Source organism: Phocoena sinus, chromosome 3 (assembly GCF_008692025.1).
Source record: "Phocoena sinus isolate mPhoSin1 chromosome 3, mPhoSin1.pri, whole genome shotgun sequence".
Lineage (NCBI taxonomy): Eukaryota > Metazoa > Chordata > Mammalia > Artiodactyla > Phocoenidae > Phocoena > Phocoena sinus.
Window position 1 is genome coordinate 71,750,161 of NC_045765.1, and position 19,047 is coordinate 71,769,207.

Sequence of the window (19,047 nt, forward strand, 5' to 3'; positions counted from 1 at the left end):
TAAGCCCCTAGGAGGGCAGAGAGAACTCTTGCTGGACCTCTTCTATAGGAGGAGGGAGCTAGCTTCCACCCATGTGATGAATCACATCACAGCAATCTCCCAACATATGAGGCTGGCACTGATGCTGAATTTTCCTTGTAGCATTTTTCACTATTTGTAAGGGAGCATGAGTTCTGTGTGCTTCTAGTACTTTGAGTCCTTAGCTCTTCTTTTGTATGTGTCTCCTGTTGAACAATTTTATAGAGAAAAGAAGATTCCTGGTCACTAACTCAATTAAAAACACTTCCCTGGATCAGAAATAGCAGGGAGTGGCACATTATTTCAGAAAGCACAGGGATGGGAGGGAATCCAGTTTTTCTCGGGAACTAAAGAGTTGCCTGAAGTCACCACCCAAAGTCTCTGTTCACTGAATAATAGTCCTAAGTGTGAGGTTCAGAATCTTGTTCAGGAAATCAGACCAGAAGAAAAACAGCAACAACTGGCTCTGAAATTTCCTGGAGATAAAAATGCCAGCTCTGATGAGGGGCGGCCACGTGTAATTCTGCCTGACAACCGTGTGACATGCGAGGCCCTGGCATGCCAAGGCACACACACAGGCAGCTGCACGCTAAAAGCAGTGACACAGTGGTCACACCAGGCCCCCAAAGCACTGAGCTGGGCGTCTCGTGCTCGATGGCCTTTGGTCAATTCCACTTTTCCTTGTTTCCTCTCCTCCCCTCCCTTTCCTCCTCCCCGTCATATCCCAGCTCTTTCCAAAGGATTTAATTCCTGCAACTATTTCGTAGGGGGAAAGAGCTTTACTTGGCGACTTTTGGTTTACAGGATCGTTGGTGAACAATCAGTCTGTCTGGCAGGAAGGTACGCCCACAAATATTACAGGGAACCAACTGGCTCTGGGCACTTCTCCAAGCAGCTTCGTTTAAGGCATCAAGATCATAGAAACCCTTGGCTGAAAAGTTAAAGAAAAACAGAGGAGAAAAAAAAAGAAGAACAAAAAATAAAAGAAAAAGAAAATGGGAAAATGGATCAGTTTTCATTCTGGAGAACCATGCTCTACTTTTTATGGAAAGTATTTTCAGGAAATACCTGTTGACTGAGGCTTTTAAACAAATCGTATTACTTTTGCCAAAAAAAAAGTGCTGCTCGGTCTTTTAAGGGTTGAGTACGGTTAGCTCTGAACTAGAGGTTTTTCAGTCCTCAGATTTTAAAAAGGGGAAGACATTGTTTTATGTGTTGTGATATGCATTCTTCACTAATTATTAACATCTTTGCTTACACATTATTATCTTGCAAATATAACTTTTGGCTTTCTTTCAGTTGACTCTAAATATAAGCTTACAAAAGGAAAAGAACATTTATTTGAATTTTCTTCTCCTGTAATCCTTCAGTGGAATGTTTTTAGAGGACATAACTGACAATTGAGAGTGAATTTAAGATGAATTACATCCTAAAACTTTATCATCTCTTTATGGCCGTAAACTCAGAGATTCTTTAAGTAATTAAAGTGAAGAATGCAAACAGAATAGTTCATCTGATGAAAAAAAGAGTCCTTAAGAAAACAACAAAGGCAGCTGAGAGATATATAATCTCCATTGGCAGAGCACAGGAAAAAAGGCATATGGGTTTATTTTAGAGAAACAGTATGGGATTTAACTTTAATAAACCTTATTTAAATAGAATGGCTTTAGTACATTAAATTGACTATGTCTTAGAATTGCCCAAAATAGGCCCCCCCAAATGTAGCCAGGCATGCAAAAATATATCACATAGTTTTTAAAAAATTATTTTCACATCATATACTTCTTCATTAAAGCCCAGGCAATACCCATATGACTTCTGTCTAGTGGTTCACACAAACATAGCAAACCTTAGATTCTTTAACAAGCTTACTCATGTTCTTTTTCTTTTATTTTTTTCTCCGTGGGAAATTAAACTCCAGCACAACAGGACAACCTAGTATTTCTCCCTTGGACAAAGGAAGTGTCACTTTCCATGCAGGATATGAATGTATATATATATATATATATATATATTTTTTTTTTTTTTTTTTTTTTTTTTTTCCGGTACGCGGGCCGTTCACTGTCGTGGCCTCTCCCATTGCAGAGCACAGGCTCCGGACGCGCAGGCTCAACGGCCATGGCTCACGGGCCCAGCCGCTCCACGGCATGTGGGATCTTCCCAGACCAGGGCACGAACCCGTGTCCCCTGCATCGGCAGGCGGACTCTCAACCACTGCGCCACCAGGGAAGCCCTGAATGTATATTTTGAGTGCTTTAAAAGCAGTTTAAAAAGGAATGGCACTGACTTTCTCTTTACTCATATAAGTTTTAATATGGACTCAAAAATTCCAGAGTATTCACTGATTCTCAGTTGAAGATGATTCATCACATTTCTAAAAGTTTTAGGGCTTGTACTTTGGATCTGGAGGAAGGGCTATTTGAATCCTATGACTACAGTAAGTCCACGGGATGGAAATGTTCATGCGAATTCTCTTTGCCTAGAGAGGAAGGGCAACCTCGGAAATAACAAAAGCATGGAGCCAAGAGAAAAATTGCAGAAAGTACAATTATAGGACCTGCCTTTTCCATCTGTAGCCAGTAACAGAATGGTGAACACTCCAGGGTTTCCAAACCAGTCGTTTCTCTCACCTCTTCTAGAATTGTGATAAGCATGCTCAAGCAGAGAAAGTGATAAAGATCAGAAGTGAAGGAAATAGATTTTTGACACCAAATGAGAAATGATGGGAAGACAGTCTCAAAGAGGCGAACAATTTCTTTGTGAGCAAATGTTCTAATTTCAGTAGATGGATATTTTCATCTTGAGCTCTTTTCCCACCTTTTTCATGCAGAGTCTTCCTTTAGGCAAGGACTGTGAATAGTTGGGTTCTAGCAGCCTTTAGAACTTTATCATGACAATATAGATTCCACTCTGTGGGTTGTTAAAAAAAAGTCTCTTTGGGTCACATCTCTAACAAGAGTACTTTGGGCTAACTGATACTAAATGACCTCCAAGGTACCTATGGTTACATAAAGAAAATCAATTAATTGAATGATTCTCTTAAAACCAAGAATAGTTTTCCTTTGAGGGGAATCAGGAGATCAACTGAGAAAATGACAATGGCAGATGATGAGCAAGTCTGAGCTTGTATGGCAAACACACTCTCTGAACTACTTCTTTCTCACCCTAAATGAGTAAGTAATAAGGCTCTGTAATGTGACCACACATGGCAGTTTATGAAGTTCCAGTGTCAACCTGTGCAGTGTTTTACAAAGTATTCATTGCAAAATTTTTAAAATCTGGACATTTCATATAGAAGTCTAGATTTCCAGTTTCTTTTTTATTATTGAAAGATACATCACAGTAAATTTAAGGCTAAATTTCTTAAATGTAACACCAGCTGGAACTGGATAGCAGCTGTCTCCTTTAGAAAGGCAGTGTTGGGCTTCCCTGGTGGCGCAATGGTTGAGAGTCCGCCTGCCGATGCAGGGGACACGGGTTCATGCCCCGGTCCGGGAGGATGCCACATGCTGCGGAGAGGTTGGGCCCGTGAGCCATGGCTGCTGAGCCTGTGCGTCCGGAGCCTGTGCTCCGCAATGGGAGAGGTCACAACAGTGAGAGGTCCGCGTACCGCAAAAAAAAAAAAAAAAAAAAAAAAAGAAAGGCAGTGCTCTCCCACTCATAGTCTCCACCTTCCCTTTTTCCACACATGGACAAACTTATTCAATTGTGTATCCTGACTAGCAGACCCTATAAGCATTTCACTTTCGTACCCCCGCTCTTCGAACACTAAAACACATTCATATTTGAAAACATGTTTCCAGATGTCCCCAAAGGTTTTTTAAGCTACAAAGTTTTCAAGATTTGTGTTTGATAATATATGAAAGCAACTTTTGGGAAATATAGCAAATACCAGTGAGTCCCTCTCCTTGTACAGTCTGCCAGGATATAGTATCTTTATGTCTCAGCATCTGAAGACAACACTTTGGTCAGGTATTCTGGAACTGTTTTTTCTATTTGGCTGTAGCCAAGACAGTAAATGTTGCTGATTTCAGTTACTTGAACAAGTAATAAAAGAATACCTCTACTCTTTTAAGTTTAGAGGGAAAAGTCTTCCCTTATACACTCAAGTCTTTTTTTCCAAAAACTTACCAGTAATGGTCCTGACTTCTGGCTTTTTCGGTTCTGGTCTCCTTAGCTCTTTAGGCAACAAGTTGTTTTCATTATGCCATTTTTTCAGACATTGTGGCTCATGGATGAAAATTGATTTTGTTCCATATTCACGACCACAAATGTAGCAAACAACTGTTGGTGGATGCCTTATCATTGTTGGCTGCAAGTAATACAAAATATCTGTTAGATAAAGTTCAGGTTTGGAAATTATACTTTTAAATTATAATACATTTAAATTAGCTAGAAAAATCAGTAATTTTTTAAAAGAGTCTAACCATTCTGGTGAGTTTAACCTTTTTGGCAGTTAAGAGAATAAACTATACTACCTGGGTGATTGAGGTGGGGGGTAAGGATGTTGGTTTGGGAGGAGGACAGGAAATGAAGAAGAGCTAACCAGAATTTTACATATTTGTATTTTATAAAAGTTATTTTCTCATTGAATAAATAGTGATTGATTGTCTTCTGACTATTCTCCATGCTGGGAGAATACAAAGATACATCAGGTATGAATCATCCTCTCAGTACATCAATATGACTGAGGAATAAAGTAATTAATGTCCTAACTGGCACAGAGAGAGTTTTTGACAGACACTGTTGTGCCCTCTCACATTCCTTCATGTATAAAATTTCTGCTGCACCTGCGAGTCTCTGCCTTTTTTGATCTCCAGTAGACTCCGCTTATAGGCAGGACAACTAATCAATTACACTTGGGAGTTGGTGGATAAAGACCCAGCTTGCTCACTTAGGCTGTTTCCATACAGTGCTCCAGAATTCCCCAGTGGGACTGTATCACAGTTACTCATTAACACACTATGTAGATTTCCTTCTTTCCCTGTCTCTCCTCCCACTACTTTTATTGGGGTTCCTGGGATCACCTCCCCCCAGACTACTTGAACTCAAATCCTTTTCTTAACGTTTGTTTCTGGGAGAACCAAATCTAAAGAAGAGTTAAGGATATAACCCTTCTGTCTAGGATATAGAACATTACAAGAAACATTTTTCCCACCTAAACAATGAGAACAAATCAGATAGCCTGCAGAAACATAATTTTTGAGCCTATTAGATACTCAAAGTTGCAAGGTAAACTAATGAACTAAAAGGAGTGCCTCAGTTTGAGGGTGGATCAGCAGAAACAAGAGAACAACTCCCACCCTCCAACTTTACATGAATTAGAAACAACATTTGTCTGCCACAGAGATAAGGGCAGGACAGCTGAGTGTGAGTATACAGGTCCTGTCTATAGAAACTTTCCCACCCACTGGGTCTTGCACCTAGTAACAGAGGGTGACAGTCCAACACTGGAGAGAGTCAGGAGCATTGAGATCAACGCTCACCAATTCAGGAACATAGGGCCTGCCTAAATGTGACAGTAAAGCTGGAGAATTAGGCCATGTGCTAGTCCCAGATAAAAGCAGTATACTGCTGGGGAGGCTTGGGAGTACTAAGAGGGAACCCCCCTCTGTTGCAGGCATGTAGAGTCCACAGGAGTCTAAAGGTGTAGTAGAAGAACCAGGAGGAGACCTTTGGCTCCAGGCCTTACACTAAGTACAAAGCACGGGCAGTTTACCATGGAGGAATTTAAAGCCTATAATGCATTGAACATAACTAAAAATGACATACCTGAGAAGCTCAGAGAAATCCAAGCACGATAAACAAAAAAACAGAACTAGATATGTACTAGTAAAACTGCTAAGAACCAAAGATAAGCTTGAAAGCTCTCAAACAGATACAATACATACAAGGGAATAAGGAAACGATAAGAATTTCAGGTGACTTCTCATCAGAAAAAAGAAAATGAAGAACAGGAAACAAGAGAATGACATTTTAAAAATGCTTAAAGGGAAAAATTATCAAGTCATTTCAAAATTCCATAGTCAGTAAGAATACCTTTCAAAAATGAAGGTGAAATAAAGACTTTTTTTTTTTTGGCTGCACCGTGTGGCATACATGCAGAACTTCCCTGACCAGGGATCCAACCCATGCCCCTTGCAGTGGAAGCACAGAGTCTTAACCACTGGACCACCAGGGAAGTCCTAAAGATGTCTTTCTCTAGACAAAAGGTGAAAGAATTTCCTCAGCAGAGTTGATTTACAAGAAATGTTAAAAGACATTATAAATGCTGTAGGAAAATATCAGCTAGAAATCTGGTTCTGCAAGAAGGAATGGAAAAACACTATAAAATGCAAATAGGTCAATAAATTAAAACACTCTTTTAAAAAATGTTTTTAATTTTTGTACATATATATGACAAAATCACTTTAGACCATGGGCTCTTTAAAGAAAATTAATAACAAAAGAAAATGGAGTTTATATTCTCTAATGTGTAAAGTTATAGTAAACAAGAGCATAAATTGTAGGGACTAAAAACTGGAAATAGATTGTCATAGAATTCTTATATTTTTCTTGAAGTAATTTTTAAACATAGAATGTGATATGCTAAAGATGCATGTTTTAGCCTCTATAATAACCACTAAAGTATAAAGTCATGCCAAGAGGAATAACTAAAAAGTCAATGAGAAGAGAGAATAATTTTTAAAAGTTGATGAGTTAACCGTCCCCCAAAGAAATATAGGAAAAGAGGAACAGAGGATTAAAAGAAAAGGCAAGGAGAGGACCTTCAAGATGGTGGAGGAGTATGACGTGGAGATCACCTTCCTCCTCACAAATACATCAAAAATACATCTACATGTGGATTAACTCCTACAGAACACCTACTGAACGCTGGCAGAAGAAATCAGACTTCCCAAAAGGCAAGAAGCTCCCCACGTACATGGCTGTGTGGCTGACAGGGTCTTGGTACTCTGGCCAGGTGTCAGGCCTGAGCCTCTGAGGTGGGGAAGCCAAGTTCAGGACATTGTTCCACCAGAGACCTCCAAGCCCCTTGTAATGTCAATCAGTGAGAGTTCTCCCAGAGATCTCCATCTCAATGCTAAGACCCAGCTTCACTCAATGACCAGCAAGCTCCAGTGCTGGACATCCCATGCCAAACAACTAGCAAGACAGGAACACAACCCAACCCATTAGCAGAGAGGCTGCCTAAAATCATAATAAGTTCACAGACAGCCTAAAACACACCACTGGACGAGGTCTTGCCCACTAGAAAGACAAGATCCAGCCTCATCCACCAGAACACATGCACCAGTCCCCTCCACCAGGAAGCCTACAAAACCCACTGAACCAACCTTATCCCCTGAGAGCAGACACCAAAAACAATGGGAACTACGAACCTGTAGCATGTGAAAATGAGACCCCGAACACAGTAAGCTAAGCAAAAAGAGAAGATAGAGAAACACAGAGCAGATGAAGGAGCAAGATAAAAACCCACCAGACCTAACAAATGAAGAGGAAATGGGCAGTTTACCTGAAAAAGAATTCAGAGTAATAATAGTAAGGATGAGCCAAAATCTTGGAAATAGAATGGAGAAAATGAACGCTTAACAAGGACCTAGAAGAACTAAAGAGCAAACAAACAGAGATGAAGAACACAATAAATGAAATTAAAAATTCTCTAGAAGGAATCAATAGCAGAATAACTGAGGCAGAAGAACGGATAAGTGACCTGGAAGATAAAATAGTGGAAATAACTACAACAGAGCAGAATAAAGAAAAAAGAATGAAAAGAATTGAGGACAGTCTCAGTGACATCTGGGACAATATTAAACACACCAATATTTGAATTATAGGGGTCCCAGAAGGAGAGAAAAAGAAAGGGATGAGAAAATATTTGAAGAGACTATAGTTGAAAACTTCCCTAATATAGGAAAGGAAATAGTCAGTCAAGTCCAGGAAGCACAGAGTCCCATCCAGGATAAATCCAAGGAGAAACACACCAAGACACATATTAATCAAGGTATCAAAAATTAAATACAAAGAAAAAATATTAAAAACAGCAAGGGAAAAACAACAAATAACATACAAGGGAATCCCCATAAGGTTAACAGCTGATCTTTCAGCAGAAACTCTGCAAGCCAGAAGGGAGTGGCAGGATATATTTAAAGTGATGAAAGGGGAAAATCTACAACCAAGGTGACTCTACCAAGCAAGGATCTCATTCAGATTCGACGGAGAAATTAAAACCTTTACAGAGAAGCAAAAGTTAAGAGAATTCAGCACCACCAAACCAGTTTTACAACAAATGCTAAAGGATCTTCTCTAGGCAGGAAACACAAGAGAAGGAAAAGACCTACAAAAACAAACCCAAAACAATTAAGAAAATGGTAACAGGAACATACATTTGGATAATTACCTTAAGAGCAAATGGATTAAATGCTCCAACCAAAGACATAGACTGGATGAATGGATACAGAAACAAGACCATTACATATGCTGTCTACAAAAGACCCACTTCAGACCTAGGGACACATACAGACTGAAAGTGAGGGGATAGAAAAAGATATTCCATGCAAATGGAAATCAAAAGAACACTGAAGTAGCAATTCTCATATCACACAAAATAGACTTTAAAATAAAGACTATTACAAGAGACAAAGAAGGACGCTATATAATGATCAAGGGATCAATCCAAGAAGATATAACAATTGTAAATATTTATGCACCCAACATAGGAGCATCTCCATATGTAAGGCAAATGCTAATGGCCATAAAAGAGGAAATCAACAATGACACAATCATAGTAGGGGACTTTTAACACCCCACTTTCACCAATGGACAGATCATCCAAAATGAAAATAAGGAAACACAAGCTTCAAATGATATATTAACAAGATGGGTTTAATTGAAAGTTATAGGACATTCCATTCAAAAACAACAGAATACACTTTCTTCTCAAGCTGTCATGGAACATTCTCCAGGATAGATCATACCTTGGGTCACAAATCAAGCCTTGGTAAATTTTTTTTTGTTTTTTGCAGTATGCGGGCCTCTCACTGTTGTGGCCTCTCCCACTGCAGAGCACAGGCTCCAGATGCACAGGCTCAGTGGCCATGGATCATGGGCTTAGCCGCTCCGCGGCATGTGGGATCTTCCTGGACTGGGGCAAAAACCCATGTCCCCTGCATCGGCAGGCGGACTCTCAACCACTGCGCCACCAGGGAAGCCCAAGCCTTGGTAAATTTAAGAACACTGAAACTGTAGCAAGTATCTTTTCCGACCACAGTGCTATGAGACTAGATATCAATTACAGGAAAAAAAAAAACTGTAAAAAATACAAACACATGGAGGCTAACCAATACACTAATGAATAACAAGAGATCACTGAAGAAATCAAAGAGGAAATAAAAAAATACCTACAAACAAATGACAATGAAAACACAACGGCTCAAAACTTAGGATGGGATGCAGCAAAAGCAGTTCTAAGAGGGAAGTGTATAGTAATACAATCCCACCTCAAGAAACAAGAAACATCTCAAATAAACAACCTAACCTTACACCTAAAGCAATTAGAGAAAGAAGAACAAAAGAACCCCAAAGTTAGCAGAAGGAAAGAAATCATGAAGATCAGATCAGAAATAAATGAAAAAGAAATGAAGGAACGATAGCAAAGATCAATAAAACTAAAAGCTGGTTTTGGGGGACATAAAAAAATATTGATAAACCATTAGCCAGGCTCACTGAGAAAAAAAAGGGAAAAGACTTAAATCAATAGAATTAGAAATGAAAAAGGAGAAGCAACAACTGTCAGTGCAGAAATACAAAGGTTCATGAGAGATAACTACAAGCAACTGTATGCCAATAAAATGGAAAACCTGGAAGAAATGGACAAATTCTTAGAAAAGCACAACCTTCCGAGCCTGATCCAGGAAGAAATAGAAAATATAAACAGACCAATCACAAGCATTGAAATTGAAACTGTGGTTAACACTCTTCCAACAAACAAAAGCCCAGGACCAGATGGCTTTACAGGCAACTTCTATCAAACATTTAGAGAAGAGCTAACACCTATCTTTCTCAAATTCTTCCAAAAGTTTGGAGGAACATTCCCAAACTCATTCTACGAGGCCACCTTCACCCTGATACCAAACCAGACAAAGATGTCACAAAAAATGAAAACTACAGGCCAATATCACTGTAGTTTGAACATAGATGCAAAAATCCTAAAAAAATACTATCAAACAAAATCCAACAGACATTAAAAGGATCATACACCATGATCAAGTGGGGTTTATCCCAGGAATGCAAGGATTCTTCAATATATGTAAATCAATCAGTGTGATACACCATATTGACAAACAGAAGAATAAAATGTATAAGACCATCTCAATAGATGCAGAAAAAGTGTTCAGTAAAATTCAACACCCATTTATGATAAAAACTATCCAGAAAGTAGGCATAGAGGGAACTTATCTCAACATAATAAAGGCCATATATGACAAACCCACAGCCAACATTGTTCTCAATGGTGAAAAACTGAAACCATTTTCCCTGAGATCAGGAAAAAGACAAGGTTACCTACCCTCACCAGTATTATTCAACACAGTTTTGGAACTTTTAGCGAGAGTAATCAGAGAAGAAAAAGAAATAAAAGGAATCAAAATCGGTAAAGAAGAAGTAAAGCTGTCACTGTTCGCAGATGACATGATACTATACACAGAGAATCCTGAAGATGCTACCAGAAAACTACTAGAGCTAATCAGTGAATCTGGTAAAGTAACAGGACACAGAATTAATGCACAGAAATCTCTTGCATTCCTATTTGAAAGAGAAATTAAGGAAACACTCCCATTTACCATTGCAACAAAAAGAATAAAATACCTAGGAAAAAACCTACCTAAGGAGACAAAAGACCTGCATGCAGAAAACTATAAGACACTGATGAAAGAAATCAGAGATGATACAAACAGATAGAGAGATATACCATATTCTTGGATTGGAAGAATCAACATTGTGAAAATGACTCTACTACCCAAAGCAATCTACAGATTCAACACAATCCCTATCAAATTACCAATGGCATTTTTCACAGAACTAGAACAAAAAATTTCACAATTTGTATGGAAACACAAAAGACCCCGAATAGCCATGCAATCTTGAGAAAGAAAAACTGAGCTGGAGGAATCAGGCTCCCTGACTTCAGACTATAATTCAAAGCTACAATAATCACGACAGTACAGTACTGGCACGAAAACAGAAATATCAATCAGTGGAACAGGATATAAAGCCTAGAGATCAGCCATGCACATATGGTCACCTTATCTTTGATAAAGGCAAGAATATACAATGGAGAAAAGACAGTCTCTTCGATAAGTGGTGCTGGGAAAACTGGACAGCTACATGTAAGAGAATGAAATTAGAACACTCCCTAACACCATACACAAAAATAAACTTAAAATGGATTAAAGACCTAAGTGTAAGGCCAGATACTATAAAACTCTTAGAGGAAAGCATAGGCAGAACACTCTATGGCATAAATCACAGCAAGATCCATTTTGACCCACCTCCTAGAGAAATGGAAATAAAAATAAAAGTAAATAAATGGGACCTAATGAAACTTAAAAGCTTTAGAACAGCAAAGGAAACCATAAGCAAGACAAAAGACAACCCTTAGAATGGGAGAAAATATTTGCTAATGAAGCAACTGACAAAGGATTAATCTACAAAATATACAAGCAGCACATGCAGCTCAATACCAAAAACACAAACAATCCAATGCAAAAATGGGCAGGAGACCTAAACAGACATTTCTCCAAAGAAGATATACAGATTGCCAACAAACACATGAAAGGATGCTCAACATCACTAATCATTAGAGAAATGCAAATCAAAACTACAACGTGGTATCACCTCACACCGGTCATAATGGCCATCATCAAAAAATCTACAAACAATAAATGCTGGAGAGGGTGTGGAGAAAAGGGAACCCTCTTGCACTGTTGGTGGGAATGTAAATTGATATAGCCGCTATGGAGAACAGTATGGAGGTTCCTTAAAAAGCTAAAAATACAGCTACCATATGACCCAGCAATCCCACCAGTGGGCATATTCCCTGAAAAAACCATAATTCAAAAAGCATCATGTACCATAATGTTCATTACAGCTCTATTTACAATAGCCAGGACATGGACGCAACCTAAGTGTCCACTGACAGATGCATGGATAATGAAGATGTTTATATATCTTATATAAACATATATACAATGGAATATTGTATATATATTCAATATTCCATATATACAATGGAATAATTACTCAGCCATAAAAAGAAACAAAATTGAGTTATTTGTATTGAAGTGGATGGACCTAGAGTCTGTCATACAGAGTGAAGTAAGTCAGAAGGAGAAAAACAAATACCATATGCTAACACATATATATGGAATCTAAAAAAAAAAAAAAGATAAAGAAGTTCTGAAGAACCTAGGGGACAGGACAGGAATAAAGACGCAGATGTAGAGAATGGACTTGAGGACACGGGGAGGGGGAAGGGTGATCTGGAATGAAGTGAGAGAGTGGCATATACACACTACGAAATGTAAAACAGATAGCTAGTGGGAAGCAGCCACATAGCATACGGAGGTCAGCTCAGTGCTTTCTGTTCACCTAGAGGGGTGAGATAGGGAGGGTGGGAGGGAGGGAGACGCAAGAGGGAGTGTATATGGGGATATATGTATATGTATAGCTGACTAACTTTGTTATACAGCAGAAACTAACACACCATTGTAAAGCAATTATACTCCAATAAAGATGTTAAAAAAATAAAACCCCACAATGAGGTACCACACCTTACACCATTAAAAATGGCCATCATTAAAAAGTTTACAAATAACAAATGCTGAAGAGGGTGTGGAGAATAGGAACCCTCCTACCCTGTTGGTGGGAATGTAAATTGGTGCAGCCACTATGGAGAACAGTATGGAGGTTCCTCAAAAAACTAAAAATATAGTTGCCATATAATCCAGTAATCCCACTCCTCGTCATATATCCAGAAAAAAACCTCCATAATTTGAAAAGGTACATGCACCCCTATGTTCATAACAGCACTATTTTCAACAGCCAAGACACAGAAACTACCTTAATGTCCATTGACAGAAGAATGGATAAAGAAGATGTGGTATGTATGTATATATATATATATGTATATATACACACACACACGCATGTGCGCACGTGCACCCACCCACACCCACACACACACACACACACACACACACACACACACACACACACACACACAATGGAATATTACTCAGCCATAAAGAAGAATGAAATAATGCCATTTGCAGCAACATGGATGGACCTAGATATTATTGTAGTAAGCGAAGTAAGTCAGAAAGAGAAAGACAAATACCATATGATATCAATTGTATGGGGAATCTAAAATACAACACAAATGACCTTATCTATTAAACAGAAACAGACTCACAGACACAGAGAACAGACTTGTGTTTGCCAAGGGGGAGAGGGAGTAGAGGAGGGAAGGGTAGGGAGTTTGGGGTTAGCAGATGTAAATTATTATATATAAGGTGGATAAACAACAAGGTCCTGCTGTATAACACACTATATTCAGTATCCTTTGATAAACCATAGTGGAAAAGGATATGAAAAATAATATATATATGTATAACTAAATCACTTTGCTATACAGCAGACATTAACATATTATAAATCAACTATACTTCAATACAATTTTAAAAAATAAAATAAAACTGAAAAATATTTTAAAAATTAAAATAAGAAAAATAAAGGCAGGAGGAATAAGTATGATTAATACACCAAGGTGGTAGACTTTATTCTATGTATATTTATAATTGGGGTAAATATAAATGGACCAAAGAACACAATTAAAAGGCATGGATTGACAGACTAGATAAAAAGAAAAAAGCAAGACCCAATTATATGTTGCTTATAAGAAACACATTTTATGAACATAAAGACACAAACTGATTACAAGTAAAAGGAAGGGAAAAAATTCATATAAACATGAAGCCAAAGAAAATAGTATGGTTATATTATTAAAATCTAATTAAATTCAGAGGTTGGAAATGTTTCTTCCAGTTGTGAAGATCAGGGAAAGCTTTAAGGAGGTAGCATTAGAAGAATGGGTAAAATTTAGACCACAAGGGCTGGGAAGGATGGAGAAAGATTTTGGAGGCTGAGCAAAGACAGCATGAGCAAAGCCCCATGGACAGGAATCTGAAGGTTAGTACAGAGAATAGCAAATAATTCAGCTTGCCTGATGCTCAGTGTAGCACTGAGAACTAGAATCAAATAGGTAGGTGGTGGCCATGCTGTGAACAACCATGAATGCCAGGCTAAGATCTGGATTTTGTTTTGTAAGTGATAGGAAGCTGTTAGGCAGGGAAATAACCTATAACTTCACTGCAGGAAAGTCTGTTTGGCTGTATATAAAAGGAGTAGCAGGGCAGCGTATCTTTGAGAGCTTGAGCATTCATGGCTCTGGGGGGTAAGTAAATCATGGGTCCAAGAGAACACCAATGTTTTATTCTAAATAACAGGGAAGATGGTGATGTCACTTTCAGAAAGGGAGAAATCTGGAAAGACAGGTTGGGGAAGGAGAAAAAAGGGATTCTGTTCTGGACCTGTTGAGTTTGATGTATTAGTGGAATTTAAACACAAATTAGTCCAGGCAAAATAAGAAACAGAGGCCTGTAATTCAGGATTAGTGGGATTCAAAACTGTTTGCACAGAAAAGAGGTTTAAAACCATAAAAATTCTAGAAGAGGCATATATAGAGAGTGTATGGAGAAAAATTCCCAGGAGAATATCTACAATAAGGAGATCGAGCAAGGGAAATTGCAGCCTAAGAAGATAAAGGTTCAAGTTTGAAGTTAAAGAAACTTGGGCATGGAGGAAAAAAGACTCCCTTCAGAATTCTGGAAACACTTCTGGTTCCAGAAAGTTGGTGTCATCAACTCTGTCAAATGCTACAGAGAGTAATGGGTGGCTGAGGAAGGAAGGTAGATCTGGTTACCAGTAGGTTATAAGCCAGTGACATTGGATAGCTTAGTTCCAAAGGAGTGATAAGAATAAAAACTAAATTGTTAGGAGTTAAAGATTAGGTCAATAAGAAGAGGAATACACTTTCCAAAAGTTTGCAGAAAGAAAATCTGAGAGATAAGTAGAGTTAAGAAAGATTTGTTTTTTTGCTGTTTTGGGGATAGGAGTGTTTGGGATGGAGATTAAGAAACTGTAGGCCTGGGAATTCCCGGGCAGTCCAGTGGTTAGGACTCCGAGCCTCCACTGCCGAGGGCCTGGGTTCAATCCTGGCTGGGGAACTAAGATAAGAGAAAAGGGATAATCAATAGAAAAAGGTCTCTGAGGAGGCAAGAGAAGATTGGGTCAAGGGTGTAACTGGAAAGGGGAAGGGGAAAAGGAAGAAAAATAAAATAGGTGGAGTTAGAGAAAGATTACTGTAGAGAAGCGAGGCACTAGTGAAGCTAATATAAAATGAATTTAGTCTTCTAAGTATGAGGCAAAGTGATCTTTAGAGAATGAAGAGATTCTGATTCTGGGAAATAGAATAGTGAAAAATACTGGGATTAAGCACTGTGGGAAATAGTGATTCAATTAGGGAAGAATACTCACAGAATAATGGAAGAGGCCCAGTTAAGTTGAGCTGCAAGAAATTGCAGTGGAATTAACTGACCTTTTTCAATATTTCTGAAGTAGCACTGGGGTGGCATGAAAGCAGAACCAAATTAAGTTGGTCGTGTGGTCTCCGCTGGGGAAATAAAACATGGTGAAATGTGTGCATGTTTTAGAATCAGCTTGCTTTTAACTAAGACTCTTAGGGGTTACATCTGCAGTGGAAAAAGCACAGGGAAAGATCAAAATCAGAAGGAAACAGTTTTATGATTTCTGCATGCCTGAGCAGAAATAACAGATTCTAGATGAGTAAATCCACAATTAATGCAGACCAAGCAAAATGGAAAGTGGAGTTACTTCCGGGATGAGCCAAGTCTTTAAAAAAGCACATTGTTTGAGGAAAAATATTTTTATTCTATTTTCCTATACTGACCTATGTCAATATACTACCTTAATCAAAATAATGAAATAGTTCTTTATCCTTCCTTCTTATTAGCCATGTAGCAATGTCTAACACTTGAAAAGTGGCTTTATAAATATTTAAGGAATTCAAGTCCTAAGAGAAAGAGTAAGGCAGAAGTAATAATCTTCAAAGTATCCAAAAGTTCCTTCTTATTTTTATATGTTTATTTACTTGAAAGATTAATTCGATGCAGGTTTTTGAAGTTTGAAAATAAGAAGTTATTCTTTTTACTTTGAGAATAATGAATTTCTTAGAACTCCATATGGAAAGTATGGGCCAAATGTAGTATTTAACCAAGCGTGTAAGCAAAATAATGGGTATGGGTCACAAACGAAGACATTTCACATCACACTGTCATAAGGCTTCTTCTGGAAGGAAAAATTAGAAGAAAATAGGCAGACACAGAGGCTAGAAGACAGGCACAAAATAACTTACAGGGATGTGGGAGAAAATTAATACCATAAAAAGGCTAAGATATTCTATATTATATTTTCCAAAGCCTGCCCCATGCTCTATATTTGTGGGTGAACTGCAGTTGAACTTGCAATATTCTCCATATTCTTAGGTTTTGAGCATCTCGCTCCTAAGCCACGCTCTAGGGAAGTGCAAGCAACCCAGACACACAGCTGAAGAGAAAAATGCATCCCCATGGGTCTGAACAGAGATAAGAGAACCTCTTTTATTGTTCATTAATTTCACAACTGTCAGTCTGAAACTTCCAGAGAAAGTTGAACAATCTCCAACTTGTGGTTACGGCCACTGCCAAGGTTTTACTCTTCAGCATTTTCAGTGTTTTCAGATGGAAGTGGATGAGTGGGGGATGGAGAGTAGGAACAGGAAGAAGAGACCATGTTCCAGGTGGAAAGGGTAGACGGCCGCTTCTTGGCTAGTGTGCTACTGGGACTCACATAACTGAGCAAGGCGGGTGGTGGAAGGTGTGCCCAGGGGGCTTGTCTACACAGGGCCTGCCAGGGCAAGCCAACTCCAGGAAGTGTAATCAAAGGAGGGCAAAGAGGAAGCCAGTCAGTCTAAAGTTTCTGCAAAGCAAAGGATTAGATCAACAGTTTTGATCTACATAAGCACTACATAAGCACTATTTCTGATGTGAACTGTTTTAGGGGGGCAGCTAAATGCCCCTACACAGCGAGTTTATTAGGGCTCATCATATTTTGCCCTTGTTCTTTCCGTTTCCTGGGAAAGTCTGTTTAGGTTGGATGTAGCCAGAGGCACTTGAACACTTCAGGGGAAGTTTTCATATGTGTATATTTCTTTCACGTTGAATCCACTAACTTTCATATGTTTTCAATCATTTTTCTGGCCACCATTGGAATTATTATTCTATTTTCCACACAGCATTTTTTTTTTCTTTCTGTTAATGTCTCTTCTTTGTCAGGAATGCCTCATGTTCAATCTTTTAGGCCAGGACTGTGCAATGCAAAGGGAAGTGGACATTTAACAACTTTTCTCCTAATCAGTGTAGATGACCTGTCATCCATCCATTCTTTTTTACAATTTGTAATATCACCACTGAATCAAAGGGAAAAGAATAAGGACCAAGGAAAGAGGGTGGTTTAGTGGAGAGCCTTAAGAGAGATGTTGATTGAAGAGGAATGGACATAGTTCCAGAAAACCTAGACTAGGATACCTATTTCAAATAGCTTCACATAGCTTTTGACGACCTCCCTGAGTGCTCAGGTGGAAAGAAAACCATAGTGAACCACACAACCCAATAGGTAACAGAGCTTATAGAAGGAAGTATAGTAATTGGTCAGAAGGAAAAGATATTCCTAACATTAAATACTATTGCATGAACCTTAATGAAAGAGACATTAAAAACTAAAGTGGAAGTTATGACTAGTACATTTGGTCATTTCTTATATTAATCCCACAATAAATACTAAGTAATAATAGTGTGAAATTATAGTTGTGTGATATTATTTTTAGGAGAACATGCACCAGTGATGTAGCTTTTGGGAGCTATGTTGTGAAATATCAATTAGTAATATATATGGAGCCATAAGCCCCTTTGAAAATCTAATGGTTGCAAAGGCCATCTCCTCAGAAAAACGCACATGTACAGAGAACTGTGGATACGATTTGGAATGATTGGGGGACTCCCTAAAACCCATCCATTAACCCCAGGAAGTGAGATGTTGGGCCTTTAGTCAGAGTCAAACCTTTTCTTTCAAATAGATGCTCCTTTGTGTAAGGAGCCATTTGGCACCATTTAAATGCCTCTAAAAGTACTGAACTGAAGCCTGCAAGAACTTATGAAATATACCACCTCTAGCTTTAGGAAGATCTTAAGTTCTGCTTTGTGTAAAACAGTTCCTAATGTACCTGTTCTCTTGACTAAGTATTAATAGTCCCTTCTTTTACTCTCTAAAATGTCCCTGTTTCGTCAATAAATTACACACTTTTGAAAAACATCAATCCATAAAATATAAGCAATCAAGAGATGAAACAAAAACAGCAAACAAAAAAAAGCTCAGAAATATTGAAGCTGTAATCCACATGGAGAAATATAGACTTATAAGAATGGCAATGAATCCATTTAAACACAGAACTAAGGTAAAATGACTATAGAAATTATGGTTAGGGAAGAGAACAGAAAAGCAACACACCTTGACAAATAAAAATACTTTACTTACAAAAATTGGTCACAGAAGGAGAGGTAGGTACAAAGATGTTAATGGTACTAATTTCTCCACCTTTCATGGCAAACAGTCAATTAAAGCAGTATAAAATTGAAACATGGAGTTAAATTTTTTTTCATATTCTTTAATAACGTATCTTTGTTTCTTAGCATTAGTGGGTCCTTTAGAAACTAACATTCTTTTAGTGAAGAAATATTTTTCTGAAGTTCAGCAATATCAGTTTCACTCTGCTTTCTTTTTGTTGAATTCAAGTAAAAT

General features: G+C 38.2%; 1 protein-coding gene across 1 annotated transcript in view; it reads right to left on the reverse strand.

Annotated features, from left to right (window-relative positions):
• Positions 1 to 797: 797 nt before the first annotated feature.
• LOC116751695 (zinc finger protein 474-like) overlaps positions 798 to 19,047 on the reverse strand; it is a 35,153-nt gene continuing 16,903 nt past the window's right edge. The window contains 2 exon segments of the mRNA XM_032627918.1: positions 798 to 949; positions 4,150 to 4,330. Coding sequence (XP_032483809.1) covers positions 798 to 949; positions 4,150 to 4,330 — 333 coding nt within the window.